We start from the raw sequence: 22,750 nt of genomic DNA on the forward strand, positions 1-22,750 counted from the left end.
ATCTTCCCCACCACACACCTAATAATAACATTAAATGGGGGAAAAGAATCCTGTTAATAATTCTGCTGGGAAAAATTTCCAACAGTGAAAGTGTCACTAACAGAAATAATAACTGCATTTAATATTGCAGCAATTTGTAGTTGCAAATAGAGTAGCTCATTTAAAAAAAATGCATCTTTAGTAAATAAGAAGCCTGGTTAAAAATGCAGTTATATCTATTTCTAGTAAATAACTACCCACCTTATGTAAATATGAGACTCTCAGAAATAAAACAGCAAAATACTTATCATTTAGATTGCGTTATTAGTATTCAAGCTTTAAAATTTGTTGTATGTATTAACAATATCACATTACTACTGTAGCTTAGACTAATTTGAGGAAGAAACAGGAAAATATAGTGTTTTTTGTTTTGTTTTGTTTTGTTTTGTTTTGTTTTTTTTTAAGTACTGTTTTCCCTACCTGTGTTGGCACTCCAGGTCTCAATGACAGATTCATGTTGGAGACACTACTGATCTGATTTATCAGTGGCTGCCGATTCTAAAGAGATTAAAAAAAAAAAAAGAGAGAGAGAGAGTTCTTAGAAGGAAAAACAGAAAAGGGAAATTTTATATAAAGAAGCATAAACATCTTTCCAATAAGTAGGTTAGAGGACCTAGCTGTACAGATACAAGCAGGAACTAGTTTTCCTGCTGGTCCTGTTGTCACTCATAGAATCCTACTTCAGAATGAGGCAATACGTGATACACAAATAACAACACAAACACTAAGCCATTTTCCAAACACTGTTTTTATGATTCCTACCCTTTTTCAGTTTGGGACTGGACTCTTGAGATCAGACTCTGAATTAGACCTTATCCTTATGTTTAGGGCAGAAATCATAGAAGCACCAAATATCCCAAGTTGGAAGGGTCCCACAAGGTTCGTCAAGTCCAACTCCTGGCTCCACACAGGACCACCCAAAAAACAGACCATGTATCTGAGAGTATTGTCCAAACGCTTCTTGAACTTCAGCAGGCTTGGTGCTGTAACCACTTCCCTTGGGAGCCTGTCTCAGTGCCTGACCATGCTTTCAGTGAAGAACCTTTCCCTAACCCCCAGCCTGACCCTCCCCTGTCCCAGCTCCATGCCGTTCCCTCGGGTCCTGTCGCTGTTCCTGCTCAGCGCCTGCCCCTCTGCTCCCCTCGTGAGGGAGCTGCAGGCCGCCATGAGGCCTCCCCTCAGCCTGCTCTGCGTGGGCTGAGCAAACCAAGGGACCAGCTGCTCCTCACACATCTTTCCCTGTAAAGCCTTCACTACTTTTGTAGCCTTTCTTTGGAAGCTCTCTCTCTCACCAGCCTGATGTAATCCCCTTTATGGTAAGACTTTGAGTCTGACCTATCGGCCAATTGTTCACCCATGGTATTATGTTTTCATCTAGGTATATGCTGGACATTTTGTCCTGAAGGATACTGTGAGAAACAGTACTGAAAGCTTTACTGAAATCCCAAAAGATTACATCAATTGGCTTCCCTTGGTCAACTAAATGGGTGACCTTATCATAAATGAAAATTAAGTTCATTAAGAAGGACTTCCCCTCACATAAACCCATGTTGGCTATGACCAGTGACTGCATTGTCCTTCAGGTATTTTTCTGTAATTCCTAGAATATTTTTCTCCATAAGTTTACCAGGCACTGAAGTGAGACTGTCAGGCCTATAATTACCAGAGTTTTCTTTCTTGCCCTTCCAGAAAATTGGAACATTTGCCAGCTTCCAGTCAACTGGGGTACCTCTGGATTCTCAAGACCATTGAAAAATAATTGAGAGAGGTCTCATGATGACATCAGCCAGCTCTCTTTGTACCCTGGCATGAATTTCATTGGGCCCCATAGACTTATATGCATCCAGGTGGAGCAGCAAATTCCACACTTTGTTTTTCCACCTAAGCTCTAAAAGATCCCTGCTCAGTCAAGCTGACTTTTTGCCCCACCTGCTTCACTTATGACATTTTGGAATTGCTTATTCATGCGCCCTTAGGAGGTAGAACTTAAAAATTGAAGAGCACCGATGATTTTTCTTCTTCCAGTAAAAGCATTAGTATCTTTTTATAACACTACAAACCTATATATTTAAAAATGAAACAAGAAAAATGATCTTCAAAAGTAGATCAAGGCAAAAAAAAAAAAAAAGAATGATAAAAAGAAAGGACATATGTAATATCTTACCAATATAGGATGCAATAGATAATGAATGTAGATTACTGGAAGAGTCGAGATATAATAAACAGAGAAAGACCTATGCAACAAAAGGCTTCACTGTAGCCTTGCTCAAAGAAATAGTGTCAGACAGGCTTAAATACTGGGCACAATCTTGAACAACATTATAGACAGAGTAAAGAAAAGAGGCAAAAAAGATCAAAAAAGATAATGTGAAAGGTACTGCCTCATCAAACTTCATTATGGCTAGTGTTTTTAGTTTAAAAGTAGAATTAGACTCTAATGAAGGAGTACACACTTGGACTATTCTGAGCAAGCTGATGTGTGGCCCAAGGAAGGTGCCCTCACCCACATTTAGCTGTACTGGGGTGGCGATGTACCTGCTGTGCCTGGAGCCTGTGCTGCAGCTGGAGCCGCAGCTGGTTGGGCTGGCTCTGGACGATGCTGGCAGGACGGAGGCCGGGACGGGGCTGCATGCGCAGGGCAGCATAACTGGGGCGCTGCCCCATGGGGTGGAAGCTGGGGTCCTGCATGGGTGCGTAGCTGCCCTGTGCCATCTGAGCCTGAGCTGCGTACTGCTGGGAGAAAACCGGAGCCTTCTGCTCCATCAGGATGCTCGACTCCTGGCCAGGGAAAGTCTCTGGATCGACAGCCTGGCTCTGCAGAAATACAGGAACAATACGAGTGGTTGGTGGGACATAATGTTTCATAGGATTATATGAGACTAATGCCACCCTACAAAAACATTGTTTCAGAATACGAACATTTTACATAGCAAATGATGTAAATTTTCTCTATTATTTTTTCTTTATATTATTACATTTCTGTATTCTTAAAAAAAAAAAAAAATATTTTGGAGTAATAAAACATTCATGAAGACAAATTCCCCTTCCCTTCCCAGATCCACATTCTTTGTCATGTTCTTAACATAGCCTTTTTATCATTCTGTTAATGAATACAAACCTGAAATGAAAAATTCTGTAATAAAATCTGTAAAGAAAGTTTCGCCAGGATATTTTTGCCATTGAATCAGAGACAAATTCAAAGACATTAGAACAGAATCAGGATATGAAAGTAAATTTTTATCAGTTTCTTTAAACAAAATAATGACTTGAAATAAAGATGCCTAAAACCATCACAGAAGCTAATGTGAATAAAGTGCCTAGTTCTTTCAGGGCACTTTTGCACAAACTGATTATTGCTAGCATAAAAAAGCTAACAAAATTCTGAACTCTATTCTAGATGCCTCCTAATATTTGCTCTAGCCAGAATAACTTTATAGCTTATTCCACACTGATCTTGGAAATCAATTTAATCTAAATTTCAGTGCCCTCATGAAAGAAAGAATTTAAGCTCCTGTAAAATGTTTGATGGGTATTTTTAGAACATGTTCTAAAATGTGACAGTTCTCTTATTTGCAAAACCCTTTAAATGTTCCCACTGAGATATTAATTAAGTAGAAATATATTTAACACTAGGTGTGAAATAAAACATTATTCATTGGGGGATGGTATTCCAAAAGCTATACAATAGTGCACAGAAGTTTCACACTGCAAAATTGAAGTTCACCAATAAATCGTATCTCTATCATAACACTTCACTGAGCTTTGTGCTGTACCAAATAGTCTTGGGGATAGTTTTCATATGTCCAGTATTTCATTGGTCCTATTTCATAGTTACAGATGGTGCATGGATGTGAAGAGATAAAAGTAGTATCTAAAATGCAGAGCTAGTTCAGAAGTTATCCCCAGGATGCTGATGAGTGCCAGGAAATGAAATGAGTATTCTAGGCTTGTCTGAGAATATTAAATCATCATATAGGTGCATACGGCCGTTTTGGAAATACAATTCTGATGTCAGAAACATCAAGCACTAGCTTTTCTCCAAAACCTTTTTTATTTTTTTAAATACATTTTTGCACCATAAAGGACTGAAATGTACCAGAACCAAAGGAAAGCTAATAAAAAAGAATGGTGGTAGAAAAAAAATCAAACAAATTTATGCTGCTAAATATAGAAAACATGTTCCTATTTAATATATATATATAGTTTTAAGTGCTTGGAATGAAATTCATTCTTTATCTCACATTAGTCAACAAAGACAGTGAACTGTGGGTGAAATAACAGTTTCACTCATCTGAAAGCTTGCTGCCACCATAATACAACGGTCTTGTACAAAATCTTGCTCCTCTGTTCCTAGGTCTACATATTCTTTTTTTCTTCTTTCCTATGCCGTATTTCTGGCCAAGATCTTACCCTTCTCCCACACAAAGCTGTTCCTCTGATCACCAGATAAGGAGAAGCCTGTTCATTTTTCAGGTTTGGTCAGTTTAGTTGTATAAAGCAAACTGGCTCAGCTAAGGTCAGAAGAAGCAGAGCTAGGCGAGGGTGGCAGGGAAGGAAGTATAAAGCTGGGGCCGAAGCAAGATTTTCAGGTGACATCAAGCTGTTAGAATGACTCCCACTAAAATACATAACTCCATCTTAGCTTGTAAGAAGTGTATTATAATTCTCCAACACACATTCCCTCCACTGTCCACGTAACCTCCACTTTGACAATATGTCCTTTGACCACAACACCTAATATACACAACGTAATGTCCACTATACCTGGCTAACCAGTTCTGGTATTCCTAGAGCTCTGTCGATTTCTTCTAAACCGTCAAAATTCCTTAGTGCCATATAAAGCTGATCCAGGAGAGCACCCTCATCAGTTGGTGACTCTGATGAAGGATGATTACACAAGAGATCATCTGGTGAGCTGCCAAATGGTTGCCTGTGAAAACATGAATACAGCAATGGTAAACAGCTGTTGGAAAGCAAGAAATAATATCAGAGGATTAGTAGTCAAATTGAACTAACAAGTGGAGACAGAAATTACTTTAATAGCTGTCAATTTTGTTTAGAAACCTATTCTGGATGAAAGTTTGCTTCCCAAAGAAATAGTTAAATAGCATGATTAATGCCTGTCAAGACCCTTCAAGCACTGTGTATCTGACAAGCAAGCAAATATACTGAAGACATGCCTGAGTACTGATTTCATATTACGGAGAGGAGCATATCAACATGGAAGTCAGTATACATGTAGAATATATTCATTGAACACAGAATATTAAACAATTTTTTTTTAAAGCTAACTGTACCTTGGAATTTTAACTGTTAGACTTAGTATAATGTCAAAAGTAGAGAAAGCATTCATTTCCATAGATACTCTTAACTGGTTGTCTAGTAAGCTAAGCAAGCTTAAAGGGTCATATTGGGGTCCAAGGACTGCCTGAGCTCACACAGGCCAAACATCTGGAAGAGCTATCCAAAAGCATGAAAGAGCAGGAAGAAAAGGACATTCCCCTTTTGGTTTTTAGCAAAACACTTTATCAACTCAGCACATCTGATGGAATTGTACACTTGGGTACCAGTTTATGTACTTGGTTATATGCCTCAGAAAAGCATCAGCAAGAATTTGGATACTGCCAGGCTGAGTGTGCTGCCCTAGTAATCCTGCATACCTCACCGTTGAATTTGTATGCAAACCATGCTTACTTGCACAGGCAGAATAAAGGTTTATGCCAAACCCGAAGGACAAAACTTACTGAGAAATAAACTAAAACTGAAGTGACACCTTATCAGCAGCCAAACAACATCGTTTTGTTTTGCACAGTTCACACACAAGCCCTACTTCACATACAATACTACAAGACTACAAGAGAAAATATAGAGCAAAGCATTCTGCAAGCAAGGGCAGCTACTATGTGCACATCGTGGTAGAATTCCTTTCCAGATAATTACTCAGGGAAAACAAAGGATGTCACACATGGAAGGAGGAAAAAGCTCTATATGTGAATCCTTTTTATATGCCTGTTTGGAAAAACAAAAAAACACATTTGTGTAGTTAGTTTCCATAATGAGATATATGGTTGCCATGGAAGTAAAATCTCTATGCCAAAGCTTAGCAGAAGGGAGGAGATGCATCATTAGGTTATACACCTAAAAAAACCCAAAAGACAGTAAACAAGAAAACTAATAAAATTATATTATTTTTAACTAGATCCCAGACAGTAAAATATGTGTATATACAATGTACCTTCAAGGCACTGCAAAACTGTTAATCTGTCTCCTATATAAAAAAGTTTCTACAACTCTCACAAACAGTATTATAAATCAGCAAGGTGGAAGAGCAAAAACAATTCTTCAGTCAAATTGCTTAGAAACTTTAAAGATGACTTATAAATATGATCTGGGAACACGGACAATTAGCGGGGCAAGCAAAACAAAACAAAATCAAATGACAAACAAACAAAAAACAAGAACAACAACTTCCCAAAATTGTAAATGGGCATGAATAGATATAAAAAGAAAATGTTTAAAGCATTTGTCAAGTTCTGTACATGTCCTGGTTTCAGTTAGGACAGAGTTAACTAATGACAATTACTTTCTCTTCTTTCTTTTCAATTTCTTTTACACACTGGAATGATAATGTTTAATTTTTGTCTAAACAAATTTTAACTCATGTTTTGACTTTGTGACAAGTTACACTATATAATACTCAAGGAAACAATTAGATACCAGGCATTAATCCAATAAGAAGCACCAAACAATTCATCACTTCTAGTTGGGGGTTATCAGATGCAGTGCAATGGGATTTTTTTTCTTTCCACCACCTCTAAGGAAACTGTGAGAAATGCAGAAGCAACAAAACTGGAGAATTACCTGCCTGGCTTGTTGCACTGGGTTTATGTGGCAAGGTTTTGGTAGCAGGTGGACTACAGGGGTGGCCTCTATGAGCAGAGCCCAGCAGCTGACCCAAGTCAGATCAGAGCCAGCTCCAGCCGGCTCCAAAAGGGACCTACTGCTGGCCAGAGCTGAGCCAGGGAGTGATGCTGGTTGGGCCTCTGGGAGACCAGATTGAAGGAAGGGGGAAAATAAATGCTGTGCAACAGGAGCTGGGAGTGAGGAGTGAGAACCAGACCTGCAGACAGTGCAGCAGGAGGGCAGGCACGCAGCAGACATTCCCCTGTGGCCTGTGGAGAGGCCCCTGGTGGAGCAGGCTGTCCCCCTGCAGCCCACGAAAGGAGCAGGACAGGACCAGAGAGAAGAGCCCACACAGAAGCAGGAGGTCTGGGGGGAGCTGCCGCCCACCTGTGGGGGACCCATGCTGGAGCAGTTTGCTCCTGGGGGATGGACCCCATGATATGGAGCCGTGTGGGAGCAGTTCTTGGAGAACTGCTGCCTGTGGGCAGCCCACGTACAATCAATGCTTGGGGGAAGGAGGTGGAAGGGGGGTGGATGGGTGGAAAGTGTTGGTAGTTTTTTTTGTTGTTGTTTGTTTATCACTGCTCTAGCTTGTTGTTAGTAATAGGTCATAAATTTTATTAATCTTCCTATGCTGAGTCTGTTTTGCTTGTCACAGTAATTGTTGAGTGATCTCTGTGTCCTTATTACAACCCTTGAGCCTTTTACATTTTATTTTCTCCCCCTTTGCCTTTGACGAGGGGGAGTGAGAGAGCGGTTCTGGAGCTCGGCAGCCCAGCAGGGTAAAACTGCCACACTTGCTGATCACAATATGTGGTCCTGTATTTTATCTTAGAGTATCATTACAAAAGTGAGTAAGTTATGTCAACAGTGCTTTTGGCATATGGACACCCTACCAGAGAGAAAATTAGCACAAAACATTTTGAAAAACTGGAAAAAATTAGAAAAGTAACAGAGAATATGCCACATAGTTAAATTTATTTATAGTTAAATAGTTAATAGTTAAATAGTCAAACTAATTTATAATATTTTAGAACATCCTCTTGGAAAGAAAATTAAGATAACGTAGTCAGAAGGTTAAACTTCCTTCAAACAAACTTTTTCTGTCTGCTTCCTCCTCACTTCCTTTTCAACACTCCTATCTGCTACTGGAAAAGATATTCCAACTCACAAATTCAAAACATCTCAACATTTCTTCTTTATTTGTCTGTCCATTTTGTATCACATATACAGTACGTATTTATCTAATTTAAGCTGCAAACTTTTTGAAGACATATGTGTCTTTTTAGACAAGCATGCACTTCTTCTCATAGGTGTGACATTATTTAAAAGGCGTAATAATAAACAACGTTAGCATTTCACATGTAGGCTAAAATAAACTGTGATTAAACAGTGGTGGTTCTGGTTACCTGAGAAAGAATTAACCTCGTGGAAGAGACAGCCTCCATTTCACTTCATTTTTCTTCCCTCACCTTTTACAGAATTTAGGTCAATTAAAAAACCCCAAATAAGAGAGGCGTTGCTGAAGTCCTGCACTACTAAAAACGCTAACCTAAGGCAGGAAAAGACAGCTATGTTGTAAATACAAAGGCTCTGGCATTTTTCCACACTGAGTTTTAAATACTTTCTATGTACTTAACAGCACTATGCACCACACAAACCAGACAGAATCATGCCCATATTCATGTATGAGAAGTGAAATTGATGAAACTATCTGCAGCACTGGCAGCATTCACTGTTACACATAACTTTCAATTCCTCCAACACATTACATGGCAAGAAGAGCATTTGTAAGTGTTACCAGAACACGTACACATCTCATGAGCATAAAATACTACATGTGTTAAATTGATATGCATTTGGTGAATATTTACATAGGACTTTACTTCCATGAGGCATATATACAAGCCTGTAACATCTCTCCAAGTTTTGATGCATCACTAGGACTTACCTGTTCTGACCACCAAAAGTTGCCTGGTCTATAGGCAAGATGCTCTCTGGCCATGGTGCAGTCTGATTTGGAGGGGCCTGTTGTTGGCTGTACTGAGGTCCTCCTATGTTCATCTCCAATTCAGATGGCCCTAATCAAGGAAAAATAATTGCATATTTTTTTCTGCTTTCATGTTAATCCTTTCAGTTGAATTATCTATGTTAACAATAAAACCATCAAAACATTAAGAGTTGAGTAACGTTACACTTAAAAGCATTGTGATTTTTTGGGGGTTAAATATCAGTTTTAAAATTAGAACAAGTAATGTAAGAACTGTGAAAGGATTCAAAACCATAAAGCAGCAAACATGACATCACAGATGCAAAAAAAAAATAGTAAGAAAAGCATTAAATAAAGGCAGTAGATAAGGTCAGTATCGTAACAGGAATGTACTTGCTTTGGAACTGGTTAAGTACAGTGACAATATTCACAACATTTCCTCTTTAAAAGATCCACAGTCTTTAATGAGCAAGAGCAACTTCGTATCCTCTTTCTTAGGAAATCCATACCACTATGGAGTTCAAGTGTATCAGGAACTGTTCCTATCAACACATGCATTAAAATTAACATTTCACACACCTTCCTTCCTAGTCCCACAGGAAGCTTTCACTGTGGAATAGAGTTCTCATCAAATCTATAATTGAAGTGAATTGAAGAGATTTTTTTTTCTCCTGCTTTTATCTTTGACAATGCAGTGCATACAAAAAGTCCCAACTCCACAAACTCCACATACGTGCAGACTTACCCATATTCATGACCTGAGATGGAAGCATCTGCCTTGGGCCAGGCTGGTTGCTGGGTCTCAAGGGGATGCTAGCTGTGGGGTTGCGGATCATGCCTGCTTGCACCGGCCTGTTCATGGCACTAGCGGTGGGTGCACAAGTTACCCTCACAGCAGAAGCCTGGCTCCCCCAGTCTCCAGATGTCATGGCAGGTCGTGGGGCATTGCCGCTGATCATTCCTGCACAAAAGCCAGACAGATTCAGGTGCGGGAACTTAGAGCTTCTTTAGCATTGCAATGGGCTGATGAGCTGAATTTTTAGAGACGAAAATGCAGCAGTTTCACTCAAAACATATTGTATCACAACTGTTTGTCCAGATGTGCAAGGCTACAGAAAGATGCCTTACACTGCTTAGTCAAGGGAGTGGAGATTATTATATATTTTGCATGAGGAAGATCCTTTTATCATTTCTGAAACATTGTTGAGAGTAAGTGTTCCCACGTGTAGTCTGCAACAGGTGCTGAGGGTGTGTGGATAGCCCTAACTTCCTTCCTCAGGAAATGAATCACGTTTGCTGATGTGTATGTCAGTGCTTTACTTTCCAAGTGCTAAGTGAGAATGAAGACTTGAGTACCAACATGTTATCACTACACATGCTTACAAGCTAGAAGGATTAAATTTAAATTCGCATTCTGCAAACATCTTTTTGTAAGTCCTTTCATTCATAGCCTAGAGCCTTCTTAGCTTCAAGGCTTACCCAAGATAATCTTGAACCAATATACAGTGCAGGGAAATTACTCACAGGAACTTTCCGATAGATGCTGAAGTTCATTACCGTTATTTTAGGGGAAGTCCTCCTACATCTACTGTAAACAACTGATACAGTTTATTTACATTTGGAATATACACAATACTACACTCTGACAGTATTAAAAGAAACAAACAACAAACAAACGCACATGTAAAAAAACATAAAACAATGCACACACCCGCAGACATATATTCATACCGTTTATACATTTTGATTTTATACAGTCTAGAGAGCAGATAAAACAGGATTTTCAGATTGGATTACTGCTCCTTCTAGTTGCATTTTGCAACATCCTTAAATGAATGTTAAAAGCCAGCTAAATAATTATTATTCATTAGTTCAATTATTCAACATACAACCAAGGAGAAAAACCCTCTGAAGAGAGTAACTGCTTCATCCGCTGTGCAAAATTTGCTTCAATATTACATCCTCAGGTTTGTTCTGTTTGTGTACATATTCTATCAGCTGAAATATGTGGTGTGCTAGAGCAAATGGCAGGAACACAGATAATACTTGCTAACTTGTATACATAAGATGAATAACATCCTCAAATATGTATACAGAAGACGAAAGTAATAGGGCACTTGAATGACTGCAAGTTGACCTCTAAACGACTCAAATAAGATATTTCACAGTCTGTCAGTGCGTCTTTTTTTTTTTTTTTTTTTTTAACCACTGATGCAAACTAAATGTAAAATTTTGGGAGTGAGTAGCTAGCTGAAAGGACTTAATATACCCATTTATTCAGCTTTCTTAGCAGTTGTTTCATACTTGAACAGTCTTGGACTATGTACCAGTATCTTCATACAGTATTAAGACAACATGAAGAAATCAATGCACTGCAGACCAGACACAATCCAGGACAAGGGGTAATACCATTACAAGATCTGACGGTTCCTGAAAAGTTTGTTTCAGCAAATGATGAAAGCATTAGATTTTCTTTACGTTAAAATGAGAATTAAGGCTACTAAGTAAAGGATAACTGAGGGCACCAGCAGGGTCAGATGCACATCATAAGGGCAACAGTAGTGTCCACAATTTTGTTTTTGAAAGGACCTGCACAAAGAAGTGGAATGCTTCATTTATTTACTTTATAGAGGCAGAAAGATTTGATTTTTACCTAAGCCTCAGCTGAATCTTGAACATTGATGTGAACAGACTCTAACTGCCAATACAATGTGTGTGTCTAGAAATATTAAAGGAAGTGAGAAGTAGTGCAAAAAGAGCATGTCTAAAAATATGCAGAAAGTTCAAAGTAGATATGCCAATAAGTAACAGCACACTACACATATTTTTTTTCCAGACTGTTTGTACACATATGTTCTGTACTTGTTAATAACCCCAACATTAAGTTATTTGTGATGTAGTCTGTTAATCAAGCACATTAAAACAAACAGAAGGACTTCTTACCTGCGCTACTGTTTCCTAAAGTTCCTTGACTTCCTATCATCCCTTCATTCCGGCCCATCAGTCCCGGCTGAGGTATTACTGAATATGGGCTACTCGTCCTTATGGGTGGAAAAGCTCCTGCACCTGTTGGGTTCTGCAGTGTGATGTCAAGTGGTAAATTCTGGTTTGGTAATAACCTGCCCAGTTGCCCTGCTCGTGGGTTATTAAAAGCTAGACAGGAGGAGCAAACAAAAAGCAAAGTTACAAGAATGGAAACTTCACTCGTTAAAAAAAAAAAAAAAAAGGAACCCAAACACACTTTAAGCTCTTGGGCTGAGCTATTTATTTAATGCTCCATTCTATATCAGTCTGAGAAACATCCCTTCTTGACATTTTCATGTAACTTTCAAAATGGAACTTTCTGACACTGAAACACCTATGAGATATGTTTTTAAAAACTTGAATGATGCAATTTAACTTACAGAAGAGACATTTCAGGAAAACATAGCACTGTGTGATGTGCATACTACTGCCAGTTAATCTCATACCTAGTAGAACTGTAACTGTGTACAGATGTCATCCTGAGGCAGATTGTAAGGAATTATCTCAGTCTTGAAAGTTATCTAGCATAAGCTGTGTCCTTGAAGAAGTTACCAAAATTAAACACAGATTGAGTCTATATTGGATTTTGTAGCACTGTTTCTACATCTCATTCCTATTTTTTTTAAATATATTTTTGTTATTAATGAAAATAAATACTTTCATGATTCAGCAACAAAGAATAAATGGTCCAGATTTAGATCTATAACACCATAATGTTCCGGTAAACAGAACCGTGCTTGATGATTACTGTCATCTTTATATAACTATTTTCTTCTGTTGAGATGTTCCGTGTTCTTAAAATCAGTTTCTGTAAAGAAAACTGAAGACTGTCTTAGAAAAATGAACTTCAGAACTTGATTGGCAAACATCTGTTTCAACTGGTCTTTGGAAAATGTTCAAATGCATGAAACTGTCTCCTACGTTCACAAGCAGTTCTCAAACGTCAGCTAAACACTGACCATGTGCCTATATGACTCCATTTCCATTTATATAAAAAAATACATATATACACATTTTTGTAAAATTGTTATTTGCAATAATTTATGATAGCTTCCACTAGGAGAGTTTCTGATTAAAGAGCAAGATGACTTCTGCATTTTTAAGTTCACCACATTAGAAAGGATTCAAAGAACTTCTTTCTTATTTTAGATCAAAGCAGTAGTGATACTTCTGAATTTGAGAACTTAGACAAGGTTTATCTATCTTGTTTATAAGTATGGAAACATCTTTTTACAAAGGTCTCTGTTTTTTTTTTTTTTTTCTTATTCTGCGAAACCAGATTATAGGAATTCTCTCTACTTATATAAATTTTCTGTTAGGTGAATTTGCTTGTATGTATCTAGAAGGAATAAATTACATCACATACACCTAACTCCTAACCATGAGATCAAAATTTTGTCTTCACTGTCTGTTCAGACAAGCAAGCAAAACTTACTTAGGAGACAAAAATGACTTTCCCAAGTTTAGGGGCACACAAAAGTCTTGGATTTATCCAAAGTTTATCACTATTGATAATTTCAGAACAGTTTTCCCCAGTAGTTCGAAAAATCACATAGATGAGTAACTTATTGTTATAGGGACAGCTTTGAAAGCAATCACGGACACTACAAAAAGGAAAGCTGGAAGTGCAGCACAAAATAACAACACGGATGAGACATGACTGTGCTCTACTGTTGGTCAGGATAGGACTGAAGGAAGCTCTCTGTCCCCCAGGCATCAAACTCTAAGAATCTAGCAAACCTAACAGCTTTCAACAATTAAAAAAAAAAAAAATTAATGGGCTGAAGCATTTAAAGTATTTTAATGTAAAACCTTTAAAAAAATGAAAGGTAGTTATTTCTTTGGGAAGAAAAAAAAAAGAATGAAATTGTATATGATTTGACATTCATTCTACATCGCTTTTCTGTGAGCATACAAAAAGCCACTCACTATTTCTATGCACCTGTTTTGTGTACATTCTTCTACTGAAGACAAGGCAGAAAATTCCTAGGGGAATTAGGCACAGATACAAGACTATGGAAGCTAGGGGAAAAATTTAAGTATTTTAATTTACAAGGGAAACAGGATGCCTCCTTTTTCAAACTGCTGCTACCCACCAAGATGTTCTCATTTATTATCATACTGTTACTGTAGTCAGTAGCTTTGAAAGCACATTTAAAGCCAAAGATGTGCAAAAGTTCCTTTGCGCTATGCTATACACAGATACAGAGTCAATAATACTGTGTTTACACAATTACATTAATTTACAATTAAAACCAATATCCTGTTTGACAACACTGCACATTAAATGTTTTGGTACTATGCATCATCTAAATGACTCATCAAAATTTAAAGATGTAGCCCAGCAAACCCTCTGACAAAAGTAAGATGGCAAAAAGTTCTTTTACATTGTGGTAATAAAGACTGATACAACATGAAAAAAGACCATCATTGGTCATAAATCTTACTACACGATACCTAAATATATATAGAGAAATATAAATAAATAAATGACAGACTGAGTCATCAAAAATTCATTGTCTAGCAATGAAGATGTTAACATTTTCCTGGAAGAAACTTTAGGAAATGAGCAGTTTACATCCCATTTAAAAAGGATGTGGATAAGAGAAAGGAATATCACAGAATGGCTTTGGTTGGAAATGACCTCTAAAGATCACCTGGTTCCAATCCCTCTGCCATGGACAAGGGCACCTCTTTCACTGGACAAGTTGCTCCAAGTCCCAACTAACCTGGCATTGAACACTTATCAGCTAAAGGAAAGGCTTAACTCTGGAAAGCCAAAAAGAACCAACAGACCTTGCTTCAGAAAGAACATACTAAAGATTTCAGATGACTTATGTGCTGCTGCTGTTAGTACTCCCATACTTGCATTCAGTTTCAACGAATAATAATTTAAGGTTGTGAAATGGCTTTAATGTAAATTTAAACATTAATATCTACTTAAACATTTCTAAGAAATAATTTGAGTTCGTTTCAAGTGAACTGGTGTTATTCTTCAAAGAAAAAATACTTTAATATAATCATATACTATATTATATAATCATATACTGTATCATATAATCAAAAATACTTTCATATAATAAATTCTTATTAAAAATGTGCTCTAAACACTTTTATTAAAAACAAAAAGCCAACAAAAAAAATCACACCAGCACTACACATTTAAGGAAGTGAACAGATGCTGCCATCCTAGCCTACAGGGGAAAAAACAATGAAGCAGTGACCTTGTATGCTATTTTCTTCAACATTCATAGCTGATAACACTCTTACTTTGCTTGCTTGCCACTATTTTATGGTGGCATACTAACATTTCAATCCCTGTTTTCAAGTTAATTGATAAAGTTAAGGAACATGGTCAGCTGGAAGTGACTCAATTAAAAGCCACAATTTCAAATTAGATTTATGCATTCATCTTAATCATATTTCTTTCTATTTATCCTGTGGTTTTAGAAGAATATTTTCTTTCATCCTTTGGAAAGCCTCACTTATCCCTTTTACCAAAAGATCTGCTGAAAAAGAGCAATCTACGTCAACACAAAATGCAAATGCTCATGATGCCAAGAACACTGCAATAGCAGCATCCCATAACTGTGGAAGGGGAATTCCGTTCTGACAGAAACATTTAATTTATTTTGAAATCTTTCCTTATATCTCCTCAAAAGGGCACCAACTCGCAGCACACCGTGTGAATTAGATGTAATCTCCAAACGTGTTTCAAAATGAGACGACCGCAGGTGGCGCTAGGTCATCACACAAGACTAAGGAAAGGCTGAGAAACTGCCTTGGTTCCTCGCCTGCCTTGACAGGGGAGGAACAGACACCACAGCCCCCGCTTTGGGGGTTCACAAGCTTTTCCTACACGCGCGCAAGCCGGACTCACTGCTCTGTGAAATCCTCATTGCTGGTTTCTGGGTGGCCACAGCCGCTCCGGGGCTGCCGTCACTGGTGAGCTGCATGAGGTCATTGATGATGGCTTGCTTGTCGACCGAGCCTGCTGGCGCGCCTGGGCGGCTATCTGGGAAAAGCTGCGGTAACTGGCTGTTCTGTAGGTCATCCAGAATCTCCTCCAAGTTATCCAGCTCACTGCCTGGCTGCAAGCAAAGAAAACATGGCACACGTTGCTTTTTGCCTGCTGTCGGTGTCCTGCTCATGCCCTGTCGCACCTGCGCTGGCTTCAGATGTTCCCTCCAAGAAGCCCAGTGCAAAGCTCACAAAGTTGTCAAAAAGGGACAGTGCAGCCTTCCCTGGGCTCATCTAGCTTGCTCTTGGAGAGCCCTGGCATTGCAGGCATTACTGGCACCCCTTCAAGACCTTGGCATGGGTACATACAAAGAGCCACATGATACGTACCTCACGCCAAAGGGAACCAGGAGGCTTCTTGTCATGATCAGTGCAGGCAGTACATGTAATTTGGCAGTGAAAGAAATCCCACAGTGATGAAGATGGGGATTTATGTAGGTAAAGCAAATATTTCTTTCAGCACAGTCGTATTTCTAGTCTCTTTATGACTTGATTAAAAGCATACGATGAAAAAGTTGCTTCATGGCTAAGACAATTCCCCTCATGTATTTTCTTTGTTACATTAAAAACCATAACAATGAAGAACTGTATAGAAGTTAACTGGCAAGAAATGCACGTTTCAATGATGCTGTGTAAATTAACAACTGTCAACTAGTTAGTAGATTTAAGAACTTATTTTGATCACAACTTTTCAAATCAGTGAAAGTAACCTGTCTACAGCAAGAAAAAAGAGAAATCTAGTTATGTACCCCTCAACAGAAATTTAACATGAAATGAAGATGGCAAAAAGATTAAATTCATCCTATACTAACACAAATATTGACCCGCATATATTTCTTAAAAATGTTGATTTTCACCAGTAATGTTTTTGCCTTATTTGTCTATAAACACTGAGAATTAAAATCTTTTGCTCACTCAAAGTTGGAAATTATTACAAGCGTATACTCTCCAATTCTAAAACTAAATAGGCAAGGCTTTACCAACTTTTTCGTGTAATAGATACAAATAAGCAGTACTGCCTCAGTTACCACTAAGTTTTAAAGGAAACATTTTTTGACAGTATTTATAACAAAAATCAACCCCAAATCAGTACCTTTTCTTTAAAAAAAAACTACAAACATAGAAGAGAAGCAGTGAGTGAGCAGACAGACTCAACAGATGGGGACCAGAGAAACAACAATACAAACATGCACACGCTGTGATACCATTCTTCCTGTTCTTTTTTGTCACACCACCACATCATGAACATGATCACTTATTCACAGCATGCTTGCACTGCAGTCACCAGGCAATATAGAAATACCTGAGATGAAATACCTTCAAACTATCTACCAAGGCACTCAGTCTAGTTAAGACACGGTGTGCTAGTGCTGTATTAAACTGCTGCTGCCACTGCTAATCTGCAGACATAGCTAAGATGTCCCTAGGTTACATCTCTACATACCTTTTTGGGATGATTTGCTGCAAATAAACATGGTATTACACTTTACTCCTTCCACATGACCTCGTACACCTATAGATCAAGCTATATAGTGCAGAGAGGGAAGAGTTTACTCTGTTAAAAAACAGCACGTGGGTGATTTGGAGGCTGGTGTTAGTGGCAAAGTGGTAGGAAATCACAGAACCAAGAGGACTGGAAGAAATGTAAAGCCTCAAGGCAGAAAACCAGTGTCTGCCATTTCCAACAGAAGTTGATATAACCTTTTGCTAAAGACAGGCAGTGACAGAAAATCCACAGCTTCCCAAGGGAATTTCTTTCAGCACTCTGCCATCCCTACTATTCAAGTTTTTTTTTCTTCTTTTTTTTTTTTTTTTTTCCCCTCAGTGTCAACACAAAACATCCCCCACTGGAATTTAGTCCCTTCCTTCCTGTCATATTTGGAATCTGGAGAACAAATTGTGTTCCCCTTTCTTCTTCTAATCTTTTCTGTATTTGAAAGCTGCTTTGTACTTGTGTTTTGGGGTTTCAGGCTAATTAAGTAATTTCAACTTCTCAAATTTTCTTCATCGTATAGCCTATTTTCAAGACCTCTTATCATTCGCGATGCTCCTGTAGCCTGCCTTCAGTTCATCCACACTCTTGTTGCAGTGCAGTGTCCAGAACAATACTTCCAGAGGAAGCCTTGCAACTGCTGAGTAAAGCAGAAAGTTTACACATTTGATGGAATGTTGCAGAAAAGCCTGTGATTTTTTTTCATCACATGACATTACTGATTCTCATTTATCATTATCGCATTTGTTCATCCTGAATATTCTCCTAATAATTTTCCAACATATCTCCTAGTTGCAAATAAAGTTGAATTCCTCAAAATAAAGTTGTCCTCCAAAGTATTTGCAGACATGCAAGTATCACCTGCAGCCTTACTAAGTGCACTAGTATTCTAGCATCAGGTCATTTAGGTTAACAAAAATACTGAGTATCTCCAGATGCTGCACAAACTTCTGCAGTACCTCCATTATGACAATGAATCCTTAAATAACTACTTTGTGTGTAAGGATTTCCAGGCAGCTTCCTACCCACTCACAGTAGTTTCATCTTGACCATGCATCTCTGATCTGCTTACGAGAACACCACGTGTAACAGTGCCAAAAAGCTTTGCTAAAATCAAGACACACAGCATATACTGCTTCTCTTCAGCCAAAAAGCCTGTTACCCTGTTGCAGAAGGAAAATAAATGGGTCTGACATTGCCTGCTCTTGACAAATCCCTCTGATGCCTCACTACCTTCCAGGCTTGCACAAGCAGTTTGGTTGACACAGCACACCAACAGAAAAGGTCGAGCCAGGAGAAATTGAATGTCATTAGAAGAAGCCTAAATCATTAAGCAGACAGGTGATAAGCAGATTCAAAAAGGCACTCCAAGAGACAGTTGAGAGATGTTTACAGAAGCTGCATTTTGAGCACTGGGAGAGCTGGTAAAAGAAGCCTGCAAGAGCCAGTAGAGGAGACTGATGTAGAGTATCATGAATTATAAAAGGATGATTCAATACTCTTTGGGGGAATTAAGACATATGGCCTTCATTAAACATATTTTAGAAAACAGTGAGGGAAGTTTTTATATGTTGCAGGGTTTTTTCCTTTTGTTATGTGCGGGACTTTGTGTCTTTTTTTTTTTTTTTAAATATTCTGGCTACTGCTTTTATTTCTTTAAACATCAGACATTAAAAAAATAAAAACCAAACAAACAGAGAAGAACATATTGATCCAAATGTGTCAGAAAACTGCAATCCCCAAGATGCTTTTAATTCCTCTCAGGAAGTGCCAAAGAAAGGCCAAATAAAACAGATGTATTTTAACAATTTTAACAATAAAAAGACAACTTTTTTTTTTTTTAACTTTAATGTAATCAATATAGAGTATTATTTCTTATTTTTTTGATGAGATGAGGGTTCTCAACAGTTGCAAAAGCTCCAATTTAGTTTTAGCTATGATGTTAGCCTAAGACTTTCCAGACCCACCCTCAGATGGCACCATATCTGCAGAAACTAGTGTTAAAATCTGTACTTGGTTAGTTTGATGGGATTTTTCTTTTATTTATATACTGTATTTATTTTGCTAATGGCCTAAATTGAACTTTATGTAAATAAAAGGCACACCCTAAACTCACTCTAAAACTATTATTTGTCGTGAATTAATATATATATATATTTCTGATAAAGTGCAAAGTAGCACAAGAAAGTTCTTGTGCTAACTAACTCTAAGCCACACAATTATTACAATCTCAGTAGAACTGAGAAACTAAGTCGTAGAATACATTAGACAAGTTCTGCTTGGAAATATTTTTCTATTTGAAAAATTCCCGACTTTTGAAGTGCTTATCACCATCATAGAGAGGAGGTGGAATCAAATATTAATAAAATTCTTTCAGCACTACTGACGTACAATTACACCTAAGCATGAAGTTTGGCTTCCAAACGTTGCCATGTCTAGATTCCACTGAGGGGATCTTCCCGTGGATTTAGGCCTGGATGTGTCCTAAACCCTGCACCCTCTGGAGAACTCTTTTCCACCATGGGCAATGCCCACGACTTGCACTGAGGCTTTATTCCAAACTTCACATACATATACACTTCCCTTACAACCACACATGACAGAGGCACCTTGGACTTTTTCCTTACAACAGGATGACTTTTGGTGGGGACACAAATTGGGGATTATATAAGGCAAATATAGTTTCAAATTAGCTCATTTGCTACCTCCTCAGCACAGGCAAAACATTTGGCCATGAAAGATAAACAAAATAAAAAAATAAACAAAAACCTAATCTCTGCTCCACACTGGCCACAAATTAAAGGATTAAAAAGAGGGAAATCTAAATCAGAAGTGAAATCAATATAGTCTCTTCCTCCCTGCTGACTGCAGTAAACACACATTTGGCTAGATATCCTGTTTTATTATAAGGATAATCTACTACTAACTTATGGAAACTGTTTTCTAGATCTCTAATTAGAAGCTATTCACAAAATGAAAGCCCCATTCTAGGGTTTTGATATAATTTCAAGAAGAAACACATGTCCATCATTAATCCAGTGGATTCTGGACATTAAGAAATAGCTTTCTGGATGATAAGGATGTGTGTAAAGAAAATATTTCAGTATCGGGAAGATACTAGTTTCCATATAAAACAAGAGGACTGCAGTGTAGACAAGAAGTGTGAGGAACACCAGAACCATTTCTGAATCTGGGGAGAAAAAGGTACGTGCTTATGAAGATTTCTGGAATAGCACCAGTGGAGACAGAAGAGTTACAAAGTTCCTGTCAGACAAACAGGTTGTCTATATTGTCTGCTGGCTAAATGAGCAGCAAATACATTTTGAGATAAGGATTTAATTTCATGCTATGCCAAGTGCTTTCTCGGAGAGTAAGTCATGTCAAGTTTCTACGTTGTGGTTTCTTTATCTGAAATATGAACGTAAATGCACACCCAATTTTACAAATGAGTTTTGCAGCACAAAAAAATACAGCAAAACAGAATGTTTCTTTTGTAAGGCAACTCACAACATTGTCTAGTACATGATATTTCTATTATGCTCCCCAATGCTTTCACTCTCCTACCCTCTGAGCTGTTAGCCAGTCCCAGCAGATCTGACAAAGAACAGCAGCCTCAGATAAACCAGGTTTCTCAAGTGTTTCCCAAGTCTGTGATGGAGTAGATGAAAGAGATCCAGTTATTGTCACTGCTAAGGTAAGGGGCAAAGATAGCAGCAGTCCTGCTCCTGCCAGTGCCTCCCCGGCATGTCTCTCTCTTGTCCTCTCTCCTCCACAGCGGCCTGAACTGGAATAACAATCAGCCTGATAGAGCTCGATAACCATCACCATGCCGAGGAAGGGAAAAAGGTGCAGAGGCACTGGAAATATTCTCTGCCATTTGAGAAAGGCTTCCTGTCAGTTGCTGGTCTCTGCAGAAGTGTATGTTTAAACACGCTACCTAGAAGGCTGCTATTTTTAGGTCGGTGGTGCACTTCAAAGCATTTCCTGTTCAGAAAGTCACACCAAAAGTAAAAGGAGAAAACGTAATGGCTCTTCTGCCCCCGAACGGCCCTTGCAGAGGCCATCCCAGTGCCGTTCCACAGCAGTTTCCAGAGAAACTGAACATTCAAGTGACTAATTACTTAAAAATACAACATTCCTCAGGGAGAAGAAGTCTTAAATAAACCTGCAAAATAGGTAACACAAGCACACAGCTAATTTTTACATATGGGAGGAAGAAGGGGGGCAGGGAAAAGGACACAGGAGGATGGAAGAATTTAGCACAAGAATCTGTGTTCTAGTCTTGTACTAAATAGTTCCAGCTTTGATCTAAATTTAGGCAATGAGCACTTCCTGTGGGAGACCGTCTTCCAAAGCTGAAGAGTTTTTGATGCTAAATATTTTCAGTGATTTTATAATTGGAGTAAAGTGGTTATTTGTTTAAAGGCCTGGCCTTCAGCTAGATAAATGCTTACATTATTTTATATTCCCCACCATTTCCTCTCCTACTCCATGTTGGATTTCTCTTGTTTATTCAGCTCCAGGTTTCACTGCATTTTAAGTAGGTTTTAAAACTCTATTTAAAACCAACAGGAACAACAAAAGCCCCTCTGTCATTATCCAGCAGCCTTACAAGACAGCTGTGGAACTGGCTTCGCCTTGCTTCAACACTGGGGAAGCCCCAGCTCTCCAGCCCTCATCACTCCATCATGGCTCCTGCTCCTTCGTGTTCTCCTTACCAGCTCCTGGCCCTTCCTGCACCTCCAGTCCCTTCTCTCTTGGGAGAAAACCTTGGTCTTCAGACTTTAAGAAAAGGCAATGCATCCACAGTCCGCACTCCAGCCCCCCCAAATCCCTCCCTCAACCTCAGAAACATGAAGTCTAAAAATAAAAAATGAACAGACCATTCATTTTTAAAAGTTCATAATGTTGGGGACCCGTTTTTCAAATGTTTGAGGTTGGCAATACTTGAAGAAACTGAAGCCTCTTTCTGTAAAGTTAGTCTTTATAGCTACCTGTTTACATTTAGGGTGAGACACAATCTGCCTGTCTTTGGTCACAAAAAAGTAAGGTAGCTTGTTTAAACCAGCTGTCTAGGCTACCAGTAGTCAATAAAGACATCAGTAGACAGCAGCTTACCTTCACTGTTTTAAACGCCTGTCAGGAAAACATAATGCCCCACCAAGTATTTATGTACTTTTTCACAAGCCATAAGAGAAACCTGTAGGACTAGCTTAAACTAAACTGTAGATAGCTACTTTCCAGAGGGGATAAAACCTGCCCATTATGAATGGGTTCACAGC

General features: G+C 38.4%; 1 protein-coding gene across 3 annotated transcripts in view; it reads right to left on the minus strand.

Moving 5' to 3' along the window:
• Window positions 1-22,750, minus strand: part of NCOA2 (nuclear receptor coactivator 2) — a 197,165-nt gene that overhangs the window by 18,267 nt on the left and 156,148 nt on the right. For all 3 annotated transcript variants that reach the window (XM_068672055.1, XM_068672056.1, XM_068672057.1), the window contains 7 exons: window positions 15,837-16,047; window positions 11,876-12,085; window positions 9,678-9,893; window positions 8,894-9,023; window positions 4,804-4,969; window positions 2,575-2,853; window positions 460-537 (listed from right to left, as the gene is read on the minus strand). In XM_068672055.1, coding sequence (XP_068528156.1) covers window positions 460-537; window positions 2,575-2,853; window positions 4,804-4,969; window positions 8,894-9,023; window positions 9,678-9,893; window positions 11,876-12,085; window positions 15,837-16,047 — 1,290 coding nt within the window. The remainder of the gene's footprint in view (window positions 1-459; window positions 538-2,574; window positions 2,854-4,803; window positions 4,970-8,893; window positions 9,024-9,677; window positions 9,894-11,875; window positions 12,086-15,836; window positions 16,048-22,750) is intronic.

This window comes from Anas acuta, chromosome 2 (assembly GCF_963932015.1).
Source record: "Anas acuta chromosome 2, bAnaAcu1.1, whole genome shotgun sequence".
Lineage (NCBI taxonomy): Eukaryota > Metazoa > Chordata > Aves > Anseriformes > Anatidae > Anas > Anas acuta.